General features: G+C 42.1%; 1 protein-coding gene across 3 annotated transcripts in view; it reads left to right on the top strand.

Annotated features, from left to right (window-relative positions):
- The first annotated feature begins 436 nt into the window (after window positions 1–436).
- myh11a (myosin, heavy chain 11a, smooth muscle) overlaps window positions 437–25,108 on the top strand; it is a 32,485-nt gene continuing 7,813 nt past the window's right edge. For 2 of the 3 annotated variants that reach the window (XM_023960251.2, XM_078930371.1), the window contains exons 1-30: window positions 437–576; window positions 2,960–3,324; window positions 3,399–3,555; window positions 8,644–8,671; window positions 14,561–14,660; window positions 15,002–15,028; window positions 16,571–16,663; window positions 16,768–16,831; window positions 17,042–17,140; window positions 18,190–18,333; window positions 18,488–18,583; window positions 18,681–18,799; window positions 18,878–19,030; window positions 19,107–19,280; window positions 19,375–19,548; window positions 19,645–19,759; window positions 19,839–20,032; window positions 20,188–20,309; window positions 20,398–20,467; window positions 20,982–21,142; window positions 21,258–21,366; window positions 21,476–21,607; window positions 21,909–22,115; window positions 22,202–22,339; window positions 22,426–22,549; window positions 22,641–22,812; window positions 22,911–23,123; window positions 24,444–24,588; window positions 24,672–24,878; window positions 24,956–25,060. In XM_023960251.2, coding sequence (XP_023816019.1) covers window positions 2,983–3,324; window positions 3,399–3,555; window positions 8,644–8,671; window positions 14,561–14,660; window positions 15,002–15,028; window positions 16,571–16,663; window positions 16,768–16,831; window positions 17,042–17,140; window positions 18,190–18,333; window positions 18,488–18,583; window positions 18,681–18,799; window positions 18,878–19,030; window positions 19,107–19,280; window positions 19,375–19,548; window positions 19,645–19,759; window positions 19,839–20,032; window positions 20,188–20,309; window positions 20,398–20,467; window positions 20,982–21,142; window positions 21,258–21,366; window positions 21,476–21,607; window positions 21,909–22,115; window positions 22,202–22,339; window positions 22,426–22,549; window positions 22,641–22,812; window positions 22,911–23,123; window positions 24,444–24,588; window positions 24,672–24,878; window positions 24,956–25,060 — 3,984 coding nt within the window. In that variant the 5' untranslated portion in view covers window positions 437–576; window positions 2,960–2,982. The remainder of the gene's footprint in view (window positions 577–2,959; window positions 3,325–3,398; window positions 3,556–8,643; window positions 8,672–14,560; window positions 14,661–15,001; window positions 15,029–16,570; window positions 16,664–16,767; window positions 16,832–17,041; window positions 17,141–18,189; window positions 18,334–18,487; window positions 18,584–18,680; window positions 18,800–18,877; window positions 19,031–19,106; window positions 19,281–19,374; window positions 19,549–19,644; window positions 19,760–19,838; window positions 20,033–20,187; window positions 20,310–20,397; window positions 20,468–20,981; window positions 21,143–21,257; window positions 21,367–21,475; window positions 21,608–21,908; window positions 22,116–22,201; window positions 22,340–22,425; window positions 22,550–22,640; window positions 22,813–22,910; window positions 23,124–24,443; window positions 24,589–24,671; window positions 24,879–24,955; window positions 25,061–25,108) is intronic. The other variant, XM_078930326.1, reaches the window with a different exon arrangement.

Here is a 25,108-nt window from a genome sequence, read left to right as displayed (position 1 = left end):
TACTTTTATGGAGGCATCCAATTGGTCAGTTTATAACTTGAATAACTTGCGCTATAGCAAAAAATATCATGAAAAAAAGAAAACGGTATCAGAGCACGAATTGTTATTCTGACCAATAGATGTTTATTTGTCAGTAGAAGTCTATGGGATTTTGGCTTCTTGGAGCCAGCAGGTACTTTCTGTTTGGAATGGCAGGGGGAGGGGTCACTAAGGCCAGTTCTAATAGACAATGGTAAAACATGAATTAAAAAAAAACTTAAATTGTTTTTCAGGGTTTACAGTTTAACGTTTGGATTTTCCAAATCTAAACATGAACTGATGTTTGTCACTTGTTCATGAAGAAGCTGTTTCGTCTCCTGTGATGGCCTCCTCTCCACGCCGCTTCCTGGAGATGGGCGGCGCCGGGGGGGAGCGGGGGGGAGGGGTGGGGAGGAGGGGGGGTTACATCTTAAATCGTGAAGCCTTTAAATGGACCGGGCTCATTTGGACTGTTTGCTTGTGGACTATCCTCTTTAAAGCCACCTCCAAGCTCCAGCTCTCCTCCTCCGAACTGCTCCGAATTCCTGCAGGTTCTGTGTGAGTAGCCTTAGTTTGAAACGAGGAACACCTGTCAGTCAGCTGCGCCTGTCCGGTTACCTGTGCAGGCCTAGAGAAGACCGAGCAAGTACAAAAAAAAAAAAATTGGGTTATATTTTAGAAAATACAACCACCGCGATCGAAAGAAAACTTTCTGTTTTCGCTTATATTTTGCTTCTGAAATTTTCAGTGAAAATAATGTATTTGTGTCTCTGCAAAGCATTGTGTGACTGTGTCATTTAAAAAAATGCTCTGCTGAAGACAGTTGTGTTCACGTCAGGGTAAAATGTAAACTTTGTGTCAGATTCATCGGTCTAAATCTGCTGTAAGTGTACAGAATAATATCAGAGATGAGTGCAATCCAATGTAAAGTGAACCTCTGACTGTGGCGTTTCCTGTTTTCCAAATATGGTGACATAAGGCTCCATGTCTGTGATGCATGTTTGAAAAAAACAAAAAACAAAAAAATCAGGAAACTGCAGGACCCAAAAAAATATCTCTATGTCAAGCTGGTTTCTTAGCATGAATCTTTCTCTCCCGTGTTTCTCTGAACTTTTTTTGTGGCTGTTTTTATTCTTATTTTTTTATTATTAATATATTGAGGCATGTAAATTATAAAAGTAAAGTGAAATAATTTCAGAGAGGAAATGAGTTTCAATAGGCCATTGGGTCAAACTCACTCAACTAAAAATAGCAAAGTCAAAAATCCACCACTTTATTGTTTCTGACACTGGAACAGTGATTGTTTATAATGAAAGTTAATGAGCATTTTTGTTTTCTTTCAAACAGTGCAATAATGAACCAAACCAAGATGCATCATTGACTTTGTTCCGGGTCAAGCACAAGTTGACGTTCCAGTGTTTTTCTTTTCTCCTGTCTGCTAAGCTTCGTGAGGTGATGATGGGAACGTTTTCATGAGTGAGCTGCTCTGCCTCATGTTTCATTCGCTCTGCGTGGGTTTGCAGTGATAGAGCAGAAACCCGTTGTCACGGCAGACAGTGTGGCAGCCAGATTTAGGTTCATCACTCCAAAGGGTAATGATGATGAGGAGGAGGAAGAAGAAGAGGACCGATGTAATTATAGCTGAATAGAGAGGGAGATACAGGAAAAATCCACTTTGATTTGCATATGTGGCTTTGACAAAAGCTCTGACTTCTCTGTGAAGGTCTTGACTTTTTTGTTTCTTTTTTGGTTTATTTATTAGTTTATTTTGTAAACTTGGAAAAAATATGAGGTTATTCTTTGTTTGAATATTTAAAAAAAGTGGGGAGGTTTTATATTTCACTATATCCACCGGAACACATAATAATGGAATACATGTAGAAGATATTTAACTAACTTGATAAATTAACTATCTAGAAAACAAAGGATAATTGTGTAGTTTCCTTAAATTTGAAGAAAAAATATGTGTTTCTTTAGTTGAGAGAAGGTTGTGGATATAAGAGGAGTGAAAAAGGCTAGGGAGCTTTTTTAGTTTTTTAAATTTTATTTATTTATTTATTTTTAACTTGGTTTCGTTTTTGGTTTTTAGAAACGTTTGCCTGCAGGTTCCTGAAGAGTCAAGTGCATGTGAAGATTTTACACTTATTTACGTTACTTCTGACCCAGACATGGATTGGATCCAGTGCCCTGTTGCATTTTTAAAATGAACACAGCCAGGGGCCGCTTAAAACCCTATCCCCCTCATGGTTTCTGCTTTGCTGTTATCATTTTGCAGTAAACGACGGAGCAGGCAGGAGACATACTATTCCCTATATGGGCTTTGTTTGGGACTGCTCTTGCCTTGCTGTTTAGGTCTGCAGAAAAGAGTTGTGCTCCAGAGAAGGAGCCCATATATGGTCATCGTAGCACGAGACCGAAGCCTCCAGCAGGAGACACGGAGAGGGGGCAGATGGAGGCTGGGAGATGTGAAAAAATTAAGCCGAGAATCAGTAATTAAGTATGAGTGCACAGAGAATGAATGGTTTGAGCTTATTTCAGGAAAAAAAAAACTGCTGACAGAATAGCTCAGAGCTCATTGGAATCCATTTCCCATCAGCAGTCTTCATCGGGGGGGGGCTTGAACACTTCCCTTGTGGTTTGTGTGAAAGTGTAAGGTCGAGAGGGGGTGAAGGTCTGTGAGAATGGCTGCCCCTCTGGAACTTCTTGATGGAAGAAACTTTTTAACTCTTTAAGCTGAAACGCCACACAGATAACTTCTCCGGATAGTCGCAAGCGTTCTCCTCTAACCCAAAGACTAATGCTCTCCACAATGGGAGCAGGACAACTGTGGGACCCATTGGCTTGTTCTCCGTCACCACGTTCTAAATATATTCAATGTTTCCTAAAGCTTTTTGGTTTCTGCCACTTGGGTTCTCTGACATTATTTTGTTCTCGTCAACAGCTGGCTTTCTCCCTTAAGCCAAGATGTCTAAGAAGGCCCCGAGTGAGGACGAGAAGTTCCTCTTTGTTGACAAGGACTTCCTGAACAGCCCCATGGCCCAGGCCGACTGGGCGGCTAAAAAGCTGGTGTGGATCCCATCGGAGAAGCATGGCTTTGAAGCGGCCAGCATCAAAGAGGAGCACGGTGAGGAAGTGCTGGTGGAGCTGGCCGACAACGGCAAGAAAGTCACGGTCAACAAGGATGACATCCAGAAGATGAACCCGCCCAAGTTTAGCAAAGTGGAGGATATGGCGGAGCTCACCTGCCTGAACGAGGCCTCCGTGTTGCACAACATCAGGGAGAGATACTTCTCTGGCCTTATTTACGTGAGTGAGCAACAAAAGCACATTCTGTGTCTTTGCTGAATGATCCCGTTGATGTTTGAATTCTCTTTTTAAAGACGTACTCTGGCCTCTTCTGCGTGGTGGTGAATCCTTACAAAATGCTGCCCATCTACTCGGATAAGATCATTGAAATGTACAAAGGGAAGAAACGGCATGAAGTTCCTCCTCACATCTACTCCATCACTGACAATGCCTACAGAAACATGATGCAAGGTAGAGCCTTCTCTCCCAAGAGAAACTTTGTCATTTTTGATATGCGAGCCAACACAGCAAACGCTGTTTTCCTGGTTGAGCAGTAGTCCCTCGTTCATGGTGGAAGTTCCATCCATCCATGTTCTAAACCCGCCAAATCCCTTTCAGGGTCAAAGGGTTGCTGGAGCCTGACCCAGCTAGGCCACACAATTATGGCGGGAGTCACCATTATGTATTTTTTTAAAGAAAATTGAGTTCATACATGAACAAAGATCTGCTCGCAGTCAAAGATTTATGAAAGTCTAGCATGATGAACACTTTCTGTACTGCAGACATGGCATGGAGGTGATTGATTGACAACAGTCTACAGCTAATCAGGATGCAGAACACAGTGCACTGTAAAAAAAATAGACAAAAAAATGCAAAACAAATTGCATTAAATAACTGCGCAGGTTGAAGCGCCATATTACGGGGGACCATTGTATGTCATGGGCAGAGAGTCTGCGTGACACGCGGGTGACTGCAAGAGCCTTTCCTCACACGGAAACACTGTAATCTCCCCGCAGCTCATTTCCCATAGAATTTGAGTTTTCAGGGAGTCTTGCTCACTGGATTTGGTGTTGACATGAGGATGTTCTCTCTGTGGAGTTGACATCTGGACTCAAAGATGATTGAGAGATGGGCGGAGGGCAATAAAGCATTTCCTGTTTCAGAAAACTCTCCTTTCATTCGAATGACTCTTTTTGTTGCCCGTTTTTGGTCTGTGTGAGTTTAAAATACTTGGCTTGTTGTGTCGTTCAGATGTGAATGTGTTCAAGCCCGACTTTTCTTTTGAGTTGGGATGTTCTGAGAGGATTTACGGTGAGCCGCAAAGAGACCACGTTTTAGCAACCAAACCTGTCAAAGACTCCTATATCAAGTCAGAGACAGAGTACACATCTGAATACAAATAATCTATAAAAAGGCTACAAAAAGTGCAAGAGATTATCACATTATTTCTGATCATCTGTGTTTTCATTCTGCTGTAAGGATTTTTGTTAGTGAACATGAGCTAAATATGCGACTTATGTCATAGATCAGGGGTCGGGAACCTTTTTGGCCAAGAGAGCCATAAACGCCACATATTTTGAAATGTAATTTTGAAAGAGCCATACAATAATGTAGTGTCCCTTCCCCACACTGAGGCACGGAGACTTAACCTCTTTTAAAGTTCTTTATTCCGATTACTGCAGACCGCAACAAACGCCGTTCAATTCATTCAGCAACTCCTGAATCTCTCCCGCCGACACGAGAGCGCTTCTCCCAACTTTATATTCCCCTGCTCCCGCTCCAGCCCTCCCATTTCCCTTATTCGGCCCATAGCTGAACCCCATTGGTCCAAACTACCTAACAACAGGCTGAGCGACAGAACTGAGAGCCAATCAGATCTCTGCTTGACGCGTTCAATGAACTCCAGAACTTTTAACGCGGCCCAACAGCCATCCAACTCAGTCCGCGACAATTTGTTTAAAACTAAATATACAAATGAATGTGTGCATTTGATTTAATTTCAACATTTTTAAAGTACAATAAGTCTGTGGATTCTTTTTTAATAACATTGTTATTCTGTTGCTAATAAATGATGAGTATTTCTCGTGGTAGTTTTGCTGATGGTCTAGTCTGGTTGATACGTGGTGAGTTTCTGCTTCGTTCAGGCGTTGAGACTTTAAACGTGATCGTAGGTCTGAATGTTCTGTAGATGTGAGACAGACTGATCACATGCAGACGGGGAGCCAAACACACACTCACACGCCACAGTGAGTGACAGGCAGCGGGTTTTACGTTTTTACAATCCCTGCGCGATTCACCTGCTGCCTGTCCCCACAACCCCTCACCCCCACCCTCTGCTTTCTCCCTCACACATCCCGTCTCCGCATCTGCGCGCTCTTTCTCAGAGACGGGAGTGTGCAGTTTTAGGTACGTCAATTCACAGGTTTCCAGCTGGTACAAACTCTGTGAAATAATAGATAATAGTAACTGATAGCGCTGGCGCAGATTTCTCTCTCTAAGCACCGCTACTACTGCGCGCCTCTGGCATCGCATCGCGCCCGAGAAGGACTGGTCTAATGAAAAAAAAAACTATAATTAAAGATTTGTCTGCGAGCCACATGTGACCATCAAAAGAGCCATATATGGCTCGCGAGCCATAGGTTCCCGACCCCTGTCATAGATCCACCAAAGAACTTGTTCCAAGAGTTAAAACTCAGGGATTAGTTTTTTTAACTTGTCCTGTCCAACAGCTGAGCAAACAGATGAGAGCTGAAAGCCTCTTGTGTTAGATATATTTTACTGTTAAAACAGGGGTTATAAATCTTTTGACACAGTAGTAGGTGTATATTTAAATTAACCCCTTTTGTAATTCAGCCTAAACTTTATTCATCTTTCCTATATTTGTAACAGCTTTTGTTGGACCAGATGGAAAAGAAAAGAAGGGAAGAAGAGAGAGGAATGGGGGGGGGGGGGGGGGGGTAGAAGCAGCATAAAGCAACAAGTTGCTGGATGTTCATAATCATTTCGGTTAGGTTTATATGTGAAACAATTCTAAAAGGGGCGGGGCCTGTCCACACACACGCTCAAATGTTATAAACATACCTGTTAGCTCCAACAATGCTCACATACAAACATGTCAACATGTACACAATACCACGAATGTCCACACACGCATACTTATGGCTTTTGAGTCTCTTAACCCTTGTGCTATCTTAGATGACCCCACCCTTACATTGACGTGTTCTCCCTACCATGACAAAGGTGGATAAAAGTGGAAAGATTTCATTTAATCCATGGACACCAGTGAGGTTCACAAATCATTGAAGAAAAAAGGTTCAGCGCACTGTCTAGTGGGTCTAGATGACCCAACTCCCAATGTTAATGTGCCTAGGATAGCACAAGGGTTAAATATCCTTGGATCACACTCTCTCTGAGCCTTTAGACGGCTAAAAAAACCCAGGAAATTAGCTCTGTCACTCTAGTCTCACATTTAAAAAATATGTTTGAATCTGAAATGCCTTTTGTGGTTTTTCTATGATCGTTTTTGTAAATAAATTAGGGATTTGTGGCTGCAGGTCAGGATATTTTCTCTCTGCTTGACATCCATTTCACACATCTGTAAAAGAGGCCACATTTAAATCTAAAATGTTTACCTTTAACAGTGTTGAACCCTTTCTCATGAAGTTGGTTTGTTCATCTATGGACAGATACAAGCGTTGATGAATACTAATGCTTTCTCTCTTTTAGAATGGTCTCAGTGGTACGGCATTCTAACGTCAGACTGTACACAGGAAATAGGTGTTTACCATCGCTGCTCCATTGTGTAAATATTGTGTAGCACATCAGAAAGCGGAAAGATTCGTGTGTGTTTGTGTCTTGCTGACGAATTACTCCTCTCTGCAGTTTGCAGAGGAATTTGATGTCGTTCTCTGCATTTATAAGAAGTGGATGACCAAATTCTATATTATAAATGTAAACTTTGCTTCAAGCTGCTTCTGTAAAAACCCTGAAGCTGTGGGATGAACTTACTGTCCTGCCTGTGAAGCATCTTTACATGAAGGATCATCTTCTGGTCCTCAGTTCAAACCACATGGATGTTTCCTGTTGCTTTCAGAATGTACAAATGTGCATCCAGTCTTTTTATGTTTTCATTACAACTCCAGTTAACCACATTCAACGACTCCTGATGTAAGCAGGGAGTTGTATCAGCTTGTGGATTACCCAAGAAGTTGTAGCTAGTGATGCAGGACGTTCCACACATTGTTGGAACAAGTGTTTTGGAGGCTGTGGTGCATATTTTCATCAAATCCAGATAATGCTCTGTTACCTTTGAGGCATTCTGCTTTCCGCTTGGCCAGAAGCCGAGCCCAGTCTTTGATGTCCAGCTGATAAATGCTTGAATCCCCCCCACCCCGACCACCACCTTTCCCCCCTGCAGTTCAGGGCTTCTGCTCCTCTGCACTGGTTCAGGAACTTTGCTGCTATTATGCCCTCAGCTATATCTGACAGGAATGGCTTTGCTTCAGGTGTAGTTTGGTTTATTTCCCCCTCAGCTGTGCAGCACTGGTCCCTCCAGAGAAGTGTGTTATAGAAATTGATCTAATTTTGCAGCAAAATTAAATATTCTAATGAATAATAAAACATTTAACTAGTTTGATGCGTTTGTGATGTATAAAATGTGTTCTTTGCATATTCCTTTGGTTTCACACTAGAACCCCTGAACCTGCGGAAATTTGAGTTCCCCCCCCCCATCCCCCCCTGTAGTCCATGAGCCCATCATTGTGGTACAGAGGCTCAATAATGAGGCATTCACTTGCCCATATATGTTATTGCAGCATGCAGGACCTAATCTGCATTTGAACTGACAGCCCCCCAGAACAAACAGGCTCTGGTTTTGTTATTGTTATCTGATGTGGACATACACAAGTAGACGCACCTTCAAGTCAAGAAGACAAACATCCCAATGGCAGCAAGAAACTCACTTAATAAGCCTTGGCTTATTTTCAAGCACTCCCAGATGTGGACTCGGGGGAGTAGTGAAGAAGATTATTTTTGTTGAGGAATCAAAATACTCTCCGATTCCTCCTTTGATGAGGATATGCCAGTACCAATGGATTCGAGACTAATAACTGTTGGAGAGGAAGATGAGGACAAGCCTTCATCTGTAAAAGGAAAGTCTTCCCAATCCCAAAGGCAGTCAGCATGTTGAAGACAAACGATGCTGCTAAAAACACAGGCAGACGTGAGAAAAGTCTTCCTTGTTGACTTGGCCTCGCAGGCCTGGGCTGCCTGGTCTTCAAAACTTGTTTTTCTTAGATGTGCAGTACATCGGAGAGGGGGAATGGAGCAGAAATGTGCGCTGTCCTATGACCCAGATCTACTTGAAGGTCCAGTCATTAGGGTGATCACCACAACACTACCTTGAGAAGGGGAAGGGGGAAATTGCAGCAAAAAAATATTGTACTGTAGTGCTAACAGCTTTTCTATGGCCTCTGTCTGTGAATTAAGTTGAATTTAATGTTTTGTAGTTTTTTTTAATCAACGAATCCTCTGAAACTGAAAAATTTCTTCTTCCTGCAGATCGTGAGGACCAGTCCATCCTTTGCACGTAAGTAACATTTTCTTTTCTCACATGCATTTAAAAAAGAGGACGATAGCCTGAGCAGCAGAGAAACGGGTCCAACATGCCCTCAAGTCCACCATGATGATGATCATTTGAGTTCAAAAGCCTCCTTTAAAATATGCCACTTAAAAAGAAAAACTAACAGAAAAGGGCTGTAATGTGTGGGATTGCTTTGCTGTGTCTCATCTAAAAGTGGTGAGTGTTGGTGTTTCTGCAGCCCTCAGAGGGCTGTGGCCTCAGACTCTGGCTCAGGAAGTAAGTTCCTGATTGAAGAACCAGATTAGTCCTTCAAATGTTTGGGCTGTGCCGTGTTTGTTTGATCTGGACCAATTGTTAAGGACGTTGAGCTGGTGTCGGGGTGTCCAAGGACACGCCCATTCTGTGTGTTTGACAGTCACAGCTCTGATGTCTGGATTGGTTTTCATTGTGCTTTAGGAACTGCTGGGATTTAATATCTGCTCATGTTTTTTGGAAAAAAATTGTCAGCTGCCTGACCGGAAAAAAGTCACTTTAGAAACCAAAACAAAACTTCACAATAAGATAGCAAAGCTAGACTTTTCCATCGAAAAATAATAATTACAAGCAAGCAGTTTGTGCAAAGATTTTGTTTTTTCATAGTTCTAGTATTTAATATTATTAGGAGAGGCTGTGATTGTACTGTATCCAGGAGCAGCAAATTCTGTCACATCAAACCATTTCCTTGACGTTTAAGCTTCTTACTTGTTTGGAAGCTGATAGGAAAGTTGTTTCTCTCAGCAGTAGAGTTTTTTGTCTCAGTGAGTTTAATGAATGGTTATGGTATTTTAGAAATTTGACTCAAGCATCATAACGCCTCTTGAATTTCACGTTCTTGCAGGTGTAGGGGTGTACAACTCTCAATTTAAAATACAGGAAATCTTCTCTAATGTTTTTGTTTTTTTGATAGACTTTCTTGAATCTTGTAGTACTCATCTGTAGAACAGTCTTTGCCTGTATGAGAAGAAAACCAAGTGAGTCTGATGTCACCCATAGAAAATGAATTGCTTCCGGTTTCAACCAAATGAAGTCAATCCTGTCACCATTTTTTTTTTTCACCATATGGACCCCGCCATGTTGGAACCATGTTGTCAATAGGCAGTTGGTCCGAGTCCATGTTTCTATGGCAGCCACCTTCTCCAATCAGGAGTGAGCATGTTAGAGGACCACAACCCTTCTACTGAAAGCAGGCCCTTGAGAACGCCTTGTACATTTGACGCAAGACCACATGCTTTTATTTAGTGCATCTGATTGGTCAGTTTATAACTTGAATACAGCAAAAAGTTTTAAAGGAAAAAACATTGGAGTTAACAAGAAAACATTTTTAAAAAACAAAAGGTAGAGCAATAATGGTTTGGTTAAAGTTTTTTGGTTGAAATGTTTGGAATTAAAAAGCTTTGATCAAATTATTTTTTTCTTCTTGATAAGTGAATTTGTCCTGGTAGCCACAAGTACTTATACCTGACTTTTTCATCACAGTAGTCGGTGTATTTGTTGAGAAATGTGGTGAATTCCCTTTTAAAATGTTGTCATTTTGTCTTCAGTTCAGCAGTTTCTTCAGCTCTGGTATTGAAACTGTGACCTGATGGGGATAGAGAGGCTGTTTTTTTTTTGCTGAAGCTTGTGGGACATTTTATTGAGGAGGCTGAACGTGGGTCTGTGTCGGACCCCCTCCCGCTCAGGGTGTGCTGATTTCAAATGTTTCCCTAAACTTGGATGAAGACCAGCAAAAAAGCAGGGAAAATGCTCAAAACCCAAAAACATCCTTTACCTTTTCTCTAAAATTATGTTTTACTAAACCTACACTCTTTAGAAAACACTCTTTATTTTAAATGAGCATCTGAACAATGAGGAGTCAGTCAGGAATCCTGCAGCGCTCCCCCCAGCCTTTTCAGAAAGAATGTGTGAAGAAATCAGACAACCACTGGAAGGCATGGAGAAGAAAGCATGATGATGTGGGCTGCTTTTCTGCTGAGAGAAACTGAAGAAGGGTTGGAGTGTGTTTCAGAAAGACAGCAACTCAAAGCACTCAGTAAAAGAATTAAGAGCTGAGTCACGCCTCATTAGTTCATTCCCTAACATGTGAATGACTTTATACTATTGAAGGACTTTTTTTCTGACTTCTATTTTTCTTCAGTCTCCCTCCTCCAGTGTTTTTCTGTCAGTGGGAAATGTTCAAATCATTGGGGGATTTTTTTTCCCCGTCTGAGCATGAATGTTTTAAATCTTCACCAGGCTGGAACATGAAAGAGTGATTGGATTCCTGATGCTGGCCTTCCAGCTCTGAGCATTGAGCATCTCGTGCCTTTTATGGAGCCGCGGCTGAGCGTGTTTGCGCTCTGGTATTTGTCTGTTTCATCCCATGTGTCCAAGATTGCATTCTTGGAGGAAGGAATGTGTCCTTGCTTCTGGATGAGTTGTGCTTTTAGATTTGAATGGTATGCCGGCCTCTGTCACTAGCGCTCTGAGTGTCCACCGCGCTTCTGTGCAAACTGACCGTCTTGATGTTCCTCCTGTGTTCCCTCCTTGGACGTCATCGTGAAACGTCAGTGGATGCAGAGGAGGACAGCGGAGGAATGTATCTGCAGTCAGAGCAGGGGTGCCCGGTGTCCTACATTACATGTTTTCCTGCCATCAAAGCTCCTCATTGGGTAAACGCACCTGATGCAGGTAATGAACCGCAGATAAGGCAGGGTTTCTGGAAAACTAGCAGGAGGCCGGACCCTCGAGGCCGGTTTTTGGCACCCCTGAGTTATAGGAGCTGATAGCACCTCAGCTAAAGGAACTGTTTTAATATTAATAACGATAACAACAACATAGTTTTGATCCTTCCCTTTGTAATGGCCTCCCACTCTGCTGTTCTCATTTGCCACCCTCCTGCCTCCCCATGTAAATTACCCTAACTATGTTTCTGCACCACTGGCAGATCTTCGTTGAATAAGCAAAAGAAAATCTGCCAATTGGGAAAGAAAAACGGTCATATCAAGAACTCTTTGTTTAAAAAATGAATTGTAGTCACTAAGACATGTTTCTCAAACTAGGATTATTTTGCTATTGGAAATACTTTCTTTATAAAAAAATTATTCCTGAAACAAGGGTCTACTTTTAGTTCTTGCAGCGTTACTCTGGTCTTTTTAGGGATCAAGTGTTGTTCTTCAGAGCCAGAATGTCAAATGAAATTAAATAGCCTCTGCTTATGAACTTTAACTCTTATCAGCTAAGATCAGGTTTTCAGAGGGACATGCCTGCATTTCTCTGCATTATCCCTTAAGTTATTACCGTTTTGTTTTTTTTGTTTTATTTCTGATCGTGTGTTCCTTATCTAGCAACAAATCAACTCTAGATCATCATACTTCCACCTCTGTGTTTCAAACTGTATATTTTTTCTGTGGAAAGCGTAGAAGCTCCACTCAGTGAGTCAGTGTCTGATACGTTTAATATATTTTTCATTTGAAACAAAAAATAAATAATCGGAAAGGAAAACGAGGCATTTGTTATTGCAAAATGTGACTTTTATGGTGCTTCTATAAACAAAAAAAAGCTAATGTTTGACAATCTGCTTATTTAACATCCAACTCCAGCATTTTTTTAACACTTGATCATTTTTTAAGTTGGGAAAAACTTTGTTTTACGGTTTGAGTTATATTTGTGTTTTTGTGAGGTCAGGAAACCTGAATCCAACTGTTTTCTGGCTTTTGTGCTTCCACTCTTCTGTTAACTGAGATTCTTTATTCTTCTGTTTATGGAAACTTTTGCTGTGGACTAAACTTTTATGAAACAGTTAAAGTGAGTTTCTTTCTTATTTAAGTAATGACAAAATAAAAGATCTAGTAACATGGTTGGACATCATCAGCTTCTTTAGAATTCAGGGAGGTTACTGGATAAACCACAAGTAGCACAACACAAAATGAAATGATTTCAAAAGCCTGTATTTTAATTTTTACATGGGAAATGTTTTTCCCTGATCCCATTGGCAAAGTAAAATCATGGCACTTTAAAATCTTTTCTTTTCCCAAATGAAACGCTTCCGTCTTCGGCTGTCTGTCCCGTTCACTTTACAAACCCCCGAACCCGCAGGAAAAATTCTTATCACTAAGACATGTTTTGTCAAACTAAGAATATTTTACAATTGAAAAATTGTATCGATACTTTTTTTTCTTGCAAGATGATTTTTCTTAAACAAGTCTTTTTTTTTTTTACTTTCTTGAGATGCCCTTTTTTTTGTGGTCTCATCCCTCCTGTGACAAATTTACACACTCTTGTTTAGTTCCAAAGGTCTTAAATATAGAGAACTACTGGCATCTTTACAAAATATTAAAGACGGGGATTTATGCATTTTAGGGGGTTTTCTTAAAACCTTTTAAAAAAAATTTTTGGTCCCAAAGTTCAAAGCTGTTCTTAAGAAACTGAATGTGGGCCCAGCTTTTGGTGGTTCATATTGAATTTGAAGGAACTTGACAGCAATTTGAATTGAAAATGTGAGAGTTTAATGAAGAGTTGTGGTTAGTGAGCTTTGGATAAAATTAGAGCTAGTTTGGTGATTTGGAAGAAACTGTTGTTTTAATTAAAAACCAATCGAATTAAATAGATTGATTATATTATTTGGGCTGCACGGTGGCGCAGTGGTTGGCCCGCTTGCCTCACAGTAAGAAGGTTCAAGTCCCGGCTGGGGGACCTGAAACAGAACATCCCTGGGGGACCTTTCTGTTTGCATGTTCTCCCCGTGTATTCGTGGGTTTTCTCTGGGGACTCCGGCTTCCTCCCACTGTCTAAAAACATGCTTCATATTTGGTCATGCTAAATTGTCCCTAGGTGTGAATGTGTGTGTGATATGTCCCCTGCCTTCACCCTTCACTGAAAAAGCTGCAAAACGGAAGAAAATGAATGCATGATTAAATTGATCTCGGAAAATACCAGTCGTGTGATAGAATGTTCTAATGTTGTTTTGAAGTGGGCTGAACTTTATCAAATGAAAATGTGAACGGATATGGATGTGAGTGGATTTGACATTAATCTTGTTTACTTGTTTCTTTGTACACATTTTTAATTTACACTTGATTCATTTGCAAGAAATGCAAAGGAATCTGGAAAACTTCCCCTGCACTGTTCAGGTATTCATCTCTGGGTCATACTGGTTGACATTTTGGCTAAAGATGTCCTGGATCGACAACCACAAATTATGATATGGATCAAATCGTTACACCCCTACCAACCTCCCACACTTAAGGATGGGAACCAAGACTCAGTGCCAAGTCGGTACTGCATAAAAATTTGGATTTAGTTGCTTCATTCTGATGCTTTGTTTTGGCCATGTTAATCACTTATCTTCTCAGTTTTACTGAACAATCCTAGCCAATCATTTTAGATTTCTAGCGATTGTGGGCGGGCTCATATTAGATCGAATTAAGCCATGAGGGCAAATGGCGCTTCAGTCAAAATGCAGAGGGAGAAGCGAGCCATAAAATTATCAGATGTTGGTAAGTCGGTGAATATCTAAAATACAACAATTCAATTTGTTTGGTACAGAAACTTAAATTGTTGAAGCTTTTTACCAGACGTATTGATTTAGAAAGTAGATTACTGTTGTGTGTGTGTTTTTTTTGCATTAACCTTATAAGACGTAGCCTGTGACTACATTAGCTTGGGTCTAAGGAGGTTAAGTTTCTTTGGGAACTTCATGAAATAAATATACCATTGAAGCAGCGCCTCACTTTCAGCTTGAAAAGATATGTGTTCATCTATGGTAAGAAGCTACCCACTCCTTGGTGACAGAAAAAGAAACCTGCCAGTTCTGCTAATCCTCGTGTTTTCTCTCCTGTCCTCTCATTTTTTCACGTCCTGTAACTCGCTCCCTTATAGCGGAGAGTCCGGTGCTGGAAAAACAGAGAACACCAAGAAGGTCATCCAGTATCTGGCGGTCGTGGCGTCCTCCCACAAAGGCAAGAAAGACAGCAGCGCTGTAGGTATCCATGTGGAGAGATGGTTTTTAATCAGCCACTTCCTTTGCTCCTCACTGCAAAAACAGGCCCCTTGGAAATAAGTGAAAATTCATACCCCAGTTGCAGATTTTCTTTAAATAAGCATAAAGAATCTGCCATCGGGGTAAGAAAAACTGTCTTACCAAGAATTCTCATTTTAAGAAAAGAAACTAAGATTATTTTTGCTACTGAAAAACTTTCTTGTTAAAATAGTTTTCCTCGCAAGACAGACAGATCTTTTTACCTTCTTAAGATTCAGCTGTTCAGCATGTGCAGGAAACTGTCCCAATTAATGTCATATATTGCCGTTTCCTCCAAATAGCAACAATCAGGATCACAGTTGGCATACGTGAGTACGGGGAAATGCTTGGAGTGTGTTTGTGTTGGTGTGTTTCTCCTCAAAGTAGAAAAGTGCATGAAGAAGGCATCACTGATTTACCTCAACATCTCAAGTAGGCGGCAAGCTGTAGTGTTTTTCAGTCGGGTGGTGTTAGCCTGCATTTGTCATGGACCCGAGTCGACCCCCTCACCAGAATAAACCAACCACAGATGATGCCAGGAACCTTCAGTGGCTCCTCTTTACTCTGGAGACTGGGTTGTTCAACATGCATGATGACGAAAAACATTTTTCTCACCGTCACTTGAATAAGTCGTTGGTGTCAGTTTTACCTCCTGAAGTGGCTCGTTGTTGTTGTTTTTTTTCCCGGACACCCTTTCACTGCTTTTGAGAGGAGAGCCTCCTGACGGTGAAAGGGTCTCTCACAGACCAACAAGCACAGTGTGAGCATGCTCTTTTCCTCTTTCTGCTCGGCGCCAACCTCCTTCCTTTCCTCATCTTCCTGTCTGATGCATCGGCCGTCCTGTCATGAAGTTTTTACTGAACCGTAAATTTATATTTCTCAGAAAACGCCTTTGACTGTCAGACTTTCTGGCCGGTCTGAGTACGCCATGTGAAATTAAATATTTCTTTGATAATGTTTCAGGTCAACTAAAGTTATAGATTAGTTTGTCAAATTGAGGAAGTCTTTTGCAATCTCCATCCAGGCTGTATTCTCCAGAGAAAGTGTGTCCTCCTTTTCCCTTCAAAGAAAAATATCAGTAACTAAAAAAGCTTTGGCTAAACGTTTTTCCTCAAAACCATTCTCGACAAGCGCTTTCTTTAAATCCCGCAGCTCATCTGTCATCTTCAGTTTCTGTGTGCAGGCAATGTCTTGAGGAGCAAAACTTCAACTGCTTCTTTCTCTTTTTTTATTTCCATCTTGCTGTACACTTCGTCTCCTTTTCTCGTTTCTCCTTTTCCTCCAGCAAATGTGCTAAGCAGGATGCTCCTCTCTGCTTTGCTACCGCTGAACTGCACCTCATCAGTGGGTCTGTATCCTTTCTTTTTTGCCTTAAACCATCCATAAAACCCACACCAGCCAGTATCCTGAAAGCCAAAGTAATACCACAAACAGGAACTTTTTTTGAGGAAAGGTGTTCGCTAATTGAAGTTCAGCTGCTCAGTCATATTTTTATGAAAGACTAGAACATTTTAGCCCATATCCAGCTTCTGCAGCAACGTTTTTAAGAGCCTGAGACTTTGGATTAACTCATTTCATTTGCTGACCCAACTTTTCTCACAGGTCTCCCGGCTGTGCTGTCAGGGTGATTTTAATCACATCTCCTTAAGGTTTTTTTTTAGAAATCTGGCTTAGTTTTTTTTAATGCATTCAAATGTGGAAATATATTCCCTAAAATTGTACTCAAACCTGTTTATCAGTCATCCCAGGAAATGTCATTCTATGGTGTGTTTTTATTAGTTTTGCATGTAGCCAGTTCGTTTCGTCCTTTGCTGAATCGTTCATAGAATTCTAGTAAACAAATGTTCACTCCGCATCCATGCCGTCTCCAGGGGGAGCTGGAGAAGCAGCTGCTGCAAGCCAACCCCATCCTGGAGGCCTTCGGAAATGCAAAGACCATCAAAAATGACAACTCCTCCAGATTTGTGAGTGGAAGAACTTCACATAAAAAAACATGCAAACTGGAAGTTTGTGAAGACCAGTATGAGGCTGCTTCCTGTAACATCTGTTCTCTCCGTGTGCCTGTCAGGGAAAATTCATCCGTATCAACTTTGATGTGACCGGCTACATCGTTGGAGCCAACATTGAGACCTGTATCCTGATCTGAGGACATGGAGTCTTCTTTACTCTTAATCATAAGGAGATGAATCGGTTTTAAGCGCTCAACCGCTTCAGCAATGTTTAAGAGTTCATGAATCATTGCTTCAGGGCAGATGGTTTCAATACAAAATCTTAACAGCAGCTGAAATGCATCACTTGTTTGAGCCAAAAGCACAGTTTGGTTCTTTAACTGAGACTCTTAGACCTGCTGGAGAAGTCTCGCTGCATCAGACAGGCAAAGACGGAACGAGCTTTCCACATCTTCTACTACATGATCGCTGGGGCCAAAGACAAACTGCGAGGTGAGTAGAAGACAAATCTCACCGCTTTGAATTTATGGTTTGTTTGACAGGGACAGATGCAGTTAATGCAGCTGTGGCTGAAAAAATTCATCCATTCCAAAGAAATGCAGACGTTTCAGTCACGTCTGTGAAATTATGCTTCTGTGAGGAAGCTCTCAGGAGTTCAGGTAAACCGAAAGTGCGATATTCAGAAGATGCTGAGGCCCTAGGTGTATAGAGGTCTCCAGCCATAACAGACCTCCAACCTTCATGCTACCTTCAGATTAGCTCAAGAGCATCAAGAGAGAGAGAGAGAAAGAGCTTCATAGAGGGGTTTCTATGGCTGAGCAGCTGCATCCAAGCCAAACATCATCCAGTTTAATACAAAGTGTAGGTAGCAGGGGATCAAAGCACGCCATTCCTGGACTCTAGACGAGAGCTACGTTCTACTAACTTGAATGTTCAGCAAAACAAAAGATATCAGACAATTTTGTGGTCCCAACCTTGTGAGAATAGTTTGGTGTTGGCTCCTTCCATTTCAAACATGGCTGGGCCATGGCATGAGAGCATAAAGAAGGTCCAGGACACATGGACGATACAGTTTAGTTAGGAAGAACATGACTGGTCTGTACTGAGTCCTGAACTCAACCTGATAGAAGATCATTGAGATGAATTAAGCTGAAGACAAAGAGCCAGACCTTAAGTCTGAGCTCACAGATGTGCTCCTGGTAGATGCTCAAACATTTTTCAGGAACACTCCTGGACCTGTGGACACACTTCCCAAGACCTCAGGCTGTTCCAGCTACAAACAGTCACCACTGCTGTGTGGATCATGGCATGTCTCTTCGGTTCATGTGCGTGTCCAGACAGAAAAGCAAATATTTTTTGCTGAATAATGTAGCCATGGTTAGACAAAGGAACTTAAAAAAGTAGTGACTACAAAATATTGTAGAAATCAAATGGTACAAAATGACAGGCAAACACACACAAACACACACACATATTTGCATATGAACATATACATACTGATGCATCCAAAACACACCCATAACACCCATGTTTCTCCTCAGAGGAGCTTCTTCTGGAGCCCTTCAGCAATTACCGTTTCCTGAGCGCAGGCCACGTTCAGATCCCTGGTCAGCAGGATGATGAGATGTTTGAAGAGACCATGGAGGCGATGCAGATCATGGGTCTGACTGACGAGGAGAGAATAGGTATCAGTGTTTAATTCAGCTGTTTTATTTTCTTGCACAGCTTGGGTGAAGGTCATCCGGAGAGAAATGTAACAGTTGCTGAGTATTCCTGCATCTCTGAAGATGTTTCTGTGTCACTCTTAACATTTTTCTGCATGTGCTGTTTCTGTTTTAGACATACTGAAGGTTTGCTCCACAGTCATGCAACTGGGAAACATTGCGTTCAAGAAAGAGAGAAACCAGGAGCAGGCCACCATGCCTGATAACACTGGTCTGACACACGACTTCCCTTCTACAACAAACCCAATAATGGTTTTAGCAGTTTGAGGGTTTTTATATCTTTTGTTTTTTTTCCCCATTGTTCCCAGCGGCCCAAAAGGTGTGTCACCTGCAGGGCATCAATGTGACAGACTTCACTCGAGCCATTCTCACCCCTCGCATAAAAGTGGGCAGGGAGGTGGTGCAGAAGGCTCAAACTAAAGAGCAGGTAATGGAGACACTGGCCTGCCTGTAATGCAACTGATCTTGAATCCTCTCACTCTGTCCCTGTTCTCCTTTCCACCAGGCTGACTTTGCCATTGAAGCTTTGGCTAAGGCTGTCTACGAACGTATGTTCCGCTGGATCCTGGGCAGAGTCAACAAAGCCCTGGACAAGACCAAGCGTCAAGGAGCCTCCTTCCTGGGAATCCTTGATATTGCCGGATTTGAGATATTTGAGGTAAGTGTACTCTCTAAATCAGAGAAGGAGAGCAAAAAGGCAAAATAGTAATGCCTGATGTTTTCTGGTCTTATAGGACAACTCCTTTGAGCAGCTGTGCATTAACTACACCAACGAAAAGCTGCAGCAGCTCTTCAACCACACCATGTTCATCCTGGAGCAGGAGGAGTACCAGAGGGAGGGCATCGAATGGAACTTCATTGACTTTGGCCTGGACCTGCAGCCGTGCATTGAGCTCATTGAGAGACCAGTGAGTGTTCCTGGCACAGTGAAACCTCATGTTACATCCTTTCTTGCAGGTAAACTTTGGTTTACATCACAGGTTGACTGTGATTTTCTTACAGAACAACCCTCCAGGCATACTGGCCCTGCTGGACGAGGAGTGCTGGTTCCCCAAAGCCACAGATGTCTCTTTCGTGGAAAAACTCATGAACACACAAGGGAACCATATGAAATTTGCCAAACCCAAACAGCTGAAGGACAAGACAGAATTCTCTATTCTGCATTATGCTGGAAAGGTAGGAATGTTTTCATTCTTTAGGAAGAGTCCTTGTTAATTAGTGCTGGAATTCTCTCTTCTTGAGCCAAGTTAACATAATGCTCATGGTGTTTAGGTGGACTATAACGCCACAGCGTGGCTCACAAAGAACATGGACCCTCTCAATGACAATGTCACAGCACTTCTCAGCAATTCCTCCAGCCAGTTTGTGCAAGATCTCTGGAAAGATGGTGACACACATCTGTCTACTGCTGAAGCTCTGGAAGATGTGCGCATTTGTCTTAATTCCTTCTTGCTTGTGTGTCACAGCGGACAGAGTTGTCGGTCTGGACACGATAGCCAAAATGACAGACACCTCCATGCCAAGTGCCTCAAAGACCAAGAAGGGGATGTTCCGCACAGTGGGACAGCTTTACAAGGAGTCTCTGGCAAAGCTTATGACCACGCTGCACAACACGCAGCCCAACTTCGTCAGATGCATCATTCCTAACCACGAGAAGAGGGTAAAGATGGTGGCTTTCATTTCAAAATGCTAGTTGGGAATACATTTTCATTGAGAGAAATTTAAGGAACTAATCTCTTTCTGTGATAATTCCGGGGCCAAAGACACAGACGAACAAAACAAAAGTGATTATCTCATGAAATCTGATCTTGTCAGGCAGGGAAACTGGACGCAAACCTGGTCCTGGAGCAGCTCAGGTGTAATGGTGTTCTAGAGGGAATACGAATTTGCAGACAAGGTTTTCCCAACCGAATCGTCTTCCAGGAGTTCCGCCAACGGTAAAAAAGCATTAGGGGCATCACGTTTCAAAAGTATCTCCTCATTATTTTGTGTTAACTTGGAAAAATCTCTGATTACCCTTCCCAGATATGAGATCCTTGCTGCAAGTGCAATTCCCAAAGGCTTCATGGATGGCAAACAGGCCTGCTGTCTCATGGTGAACACCTGTTGTCCTAGTTTCCTCCTCAATCTCCCTGTGCACTTCAGAGATGTGACTTTCACAAACCAAATGAGTCTTATGAGCATCTCTTTTACATGAACAAAAGAGGGGCGTTTGAGGGACGTTTGTTTTTTCAGCACTCTGCCTCATCTGGATTCTGGTTTGGTGTATTTCTAAGCATGAAGCAGGTTATATAGAAGGTTATAGCTTTTCCTGGAATAGCGCTCCTTTAGTGGGACTTTCAGCTTCATATACCGGTAGTCAGGAGGAATTATTAACTTGACCTCAGTTTCTGTTATTTATTTGTGCTCTCATTGATTTTGAATGAGCAGTTGTCAAAAAAGTTATAGAAAAAATACACCACATTGCGTCTATTTGTCTTGTTTGTATTACTTAAAATCTCATCAGTGATACATTAGTTATGCCTGCGATGCAGAAACACACTTGGTTCAAACGATTCAGCACTGTAAATCAAGAGCACGGGTACCTTACTGCGCTCCTGTCTGTGTAGATCAAACATCTGGACCTGGACCCCAACCTGTACCGGATTGGCCAGAGTAAAATCTTCTTCCGCACAGGAGTGCTGGCTCAGCTGGAAGAGGAGAGAGATTTGAAGATCACTGTGATCATCATTGCTTTCCAGGCTCAGGCCAGAGGCTTCCTGGCCAGAAAGTATGAAAACATCCGTCACTTTGGCTGCATTTCTTTAACGTCAGAGGAAAGGTTTCATTGATGTACATTAAATCTTCCTGAATTTATGGTGGTATAACTTGTTTGTGACTTTAAGGGCATTTGCAAAGAGGCAACAGCAGCTGACCGCAATGAAGGTGATCCAGAGGAACTGTGCAGCTTACCTCAAACTCAGGAACTGGCAGTGGTGGAGACTCTTCACCAAGGTTACCTTTCATTTTCAGTCCAGTCCTGCTTTGGTGGCCTAGTTAACATATTTAGTATAAATGCTCCCTTCACCTGCTTTCTCAATGAGACAACGCTTCTGAACAACAGGTCAAGCCTCTGCTGCAAGTGACCCGGCAGGAGGAGGAAATGTCTCTGAAGGAGGAGGAGCTGCAAAAAGCCAAAGACGTGGCCACTAAATTTGAGTCGGAACTAAAAGAAATCACTTTGAAACATACACAGGTAAATGGAAAACCCCATTGCAATCATTTGTAACCAACTCATTTCACATCAGTCAACAAAAAAATATAATCTTTCCATCATTTGCCCAATTCCGACTCAAATTAACTTGATGCTTGACCCTTGATACAATACATGGCTACTTAACATTGAGATAAAGCAACATATGCTTTAAAAACCTTTCCTAATTACAGTAAAAGCTCTTTTTTAATATGAAAAAATTCTGTCAACAGAACAAAAACATATTGGCGCTGCTTATTAGTTTGTATTTCATTTTTTGTGTTCATAATTTGCCTCCTCATAGATCGTGGAGGAGAGGAATGCTCTGCAGGAGCAGCTTCAGGCAGAGACGGAGCTTTATGCCGAGGCTGAGGAGATGAGGGTCCGTCTGGCCGCAAAGAAGCAGGAGCTGGAAGAAATACTCCATGAGATGGAGGCGAGATTGGATGAAGAGGAGGAACGCGCCCAAACACTGCTGCTGGACAAGAAGAAGATGCAACAGCAGATGCAGGTCCATACACCCATGCCTTAACTCCCATTTTCTCTAGTTTGTTTTTGTTCCTATACCAGAAAATTAAGTACAGGTATAAACTCTAGGAACTCGAGGAACATTTGGAAGAGGAGGAGGATGCTCGTCAAAAACTTCAGCTGGAGAAGGTTGCATGTGAAGGAAAAATTAAAAAGCTGGAGGATGATATCCTAGTTATGGAAGACCAAAACAACAAGCTTGTGAAAGTGAGTCCTAAAAATGAGAGTTTTTTTGGCTTTGTGAGCTTTGGTCAGAAGAGTTTACATCCAGATGATCCGTCTGATGTTTTAAGGAACGTAAACTGATGGAGGAAAGAATCGCTGACTTCAGTGCCAGCCTGGCAGAGGAAGAGGAGAAATCAAAAAATCTCACCAAACTGAAAAATAAACATGAGTCCATGATCTCTGAGCTGGAGGGTAGTCTTGTGTTATGTTTTCTGGACATCATCGTTGAGCTCAAATTTGGGAAAACGAGCAAAAATGTTGTGTTCCTCATTTCCTTTTGTAGTTCGTTTGAAAAAGGAAGAAAAGAGTCGTCAGGAGCTTGATAAAGCCAAACGCAAACTGGAGGCAGAGTCCAATGACCTTCAAGAGCAGTTGGCAGACTTGCAGGCTCAGATCGCCGAACTCAAAGCTCAGCTTGCTAAGAAGGAGGAGGAGTTGCAGAACGCCTTGGCCAGGTGGTGGTCAGCCATGAGTCTAGTTTAATTGATCAGAATGAGTCGCATGTTTGCTGCGGAGTAAACTAACCAACACATTTGCCTTTTTAAATTGATAGATTGGAGGATGAGACTGCACAAAAGAACAATGCCCTGAAAAAGATCAGGGAGTTGGAGGGACACATCTCAGACCTACAAGAGGATCTGGACTCTGAGCGGGTGGCCCGGAACAAGGCTGAGAAGATCAAGCGGGATCTTGGAGAGGAGCTGGAGGCCCTCAAGTCTGAGCTGGAGGATACCCTGGACACCACTGCCACACAGCAGGAGCTAAGGTCGGCACCATGAGCTCAAGTTTACAAGTAGAGTCAAGTAGCTGCAAAACTTTGCTCGAATCATCCTGTCATAGTGTGGGTCAACGAAAAGCTCAGATGAAGAGGGAATTACAATGAGGGGCGGGGCAAATCAGGCCAAAAAACAGCCACATAAAATGCCCATTTTACCCTTTAGTCTTTCTGTTGGATCTGAGAGAGTAGGGTGCAAATTCACCAATGCAAGACGAGAACATGCAAACTGCCCACAGAAAGGACCCAGCTGGAATTTCATGTAAATAAGGTATCCTCCAGATAAAATGTAACAAAATTAAAGACCGAAATAAAACTTCATTTATTATTTCTCTTCAAATTGCGCTCGAAAATCCCTGTAAGTTTGTGCTCGGTTCCCCCGGCACGAGACCAGCTCCCCTCTCTCTCTCCTCAAAGTCCAACGTCTGCTCACACCTCTGTGAGTTTGGCTCACTGACCGGACAGCCAAAGTTCCTTTACATGTTTATATATTTAAAAAAGATGGGCTTTTGTGGATGGGGTTTTCAAACTAAAATGACACAAATGCACATTTGAAGAAAGATTGGTCTCTGATCTAGTTAGAAGATTGGGTAAGAGTTTACATCTCAAAAATGTTGTAATCTGAATATTTTCAGTTAGAGTAGATTTGGGTCTTACCAATATTTTATGATTAAACTTGAGCACAGTGTTATAAATCCCCTTGACACCATAAAAAAGATGGGGATGACCTTAACAAAATGAGGTTAGAGTCAGGAAACAGAATTATAAGCTGAAGCACAGCATCATCTAAAAAAAACCTCTAAAAAAATGAAAATATTTTGAGATTTGCCTTTTTTTCAAAATGTTGTTTTATTATTTTAAAAAGAGGAACATCTCTTCTAACAGGATTTTTTGTTGTAATGATACAAATGAAGGGTCGCAGATTTTTAAGAGGTGTGCTGAAGCTACAACCAGGGAACTGACGAGAAAAGTAAAGTTCCAGATGAGCACTCTGTTGTTCTTCAACCTGCACCCAATGAGCTGGACGTCATTTAACCAAGAAGGAAAAATGCCTCACAGTGCTGTAAAGGGACCTTGAAACAGAGATGTGCACAAAAAGGTTCATGTGAGCTGAAGCCACTTTGTAAACAGGAATGGACTGAAATGCCTCCAAAGGATGTCCGATATTACAACCAAAGCTAGAAGCTACTGAGGGAATATAATAAAAATGAATAGAAATAGGTTTTATATATATGGTGCTTGCATTATGCATTATGATGTCTCACTTTTTTTATTCGTGTTATTTGAAAAGTGTCTCTATCGATCTTTAAGAGCCAAGCGTGAGCAGGAGGTGACACTGCTGAAGAGAGCCATTGAGGAGGAGAACCGCACACACGAGGCCCAGATACAGGAGATGAGGCAGAAGCACACTCAGGCTGTGGAAGAACTCACCGAACAGCTGGAGCAGTCCAAACGGGTGGGCCTGGGTCATCGCCAAATGTCATCTTTCCTCATAACCCAAGGAATGTATTGACATCCTCTCTGCTCTCCTTTGCTAAGGTCAAAACAAACCTGGAGAAAGCCAAGCAGGCTCTGGAAAAGGAGACGTCTGAGTTAACGATGGAGGTGCGCTCGCTGGCTCAGGCCAGACAAGAGGGGGAGCACAAGAGGAAGAAGCTGGAGGGTCAAGTGGCAGACCTACAGTCGCGCATCAACGACAGTGAGAAGCAGAAGGCTGAGCTGAACGAGCGCTGCTCCAAAATGACAGTAGGTCTCTTCTAGTTGTTGTGTCAGCCCTGAACATAGAAATGGTTTTTAGACTCCCAAATGTTGACTCTGCTCAGGTTGAGCTGGAGGGCGTGACAAACCTTCTGAACGAGGCTGAAAGCAAGAACATCAAACTAAGCAAAGATGTTTCCAGCCTATCCTCTCAACTCCAGGACTCGCAGGTAAAACTTGGCGATGAAACCTTCAAACCTTTATGGAATACAGGGGTT

Source organism: Oryzias latipes, chromosome 1 (genome assembly GCF_053564925.1).
Source record: "Oryzias latipes strain Hd-rR chromosome 1, Olatipes_Hd-rR_3.1".
Lineage (NCBI taxonomy): Eukaryota > Metazoa > Chordata > Actinopteri > Beloniformes > Adrianichthyidae > Oryzias > Oryzias latipes.
This window is presented reverse-complemented; position numbering and strand designations above follow the sequence as displayed.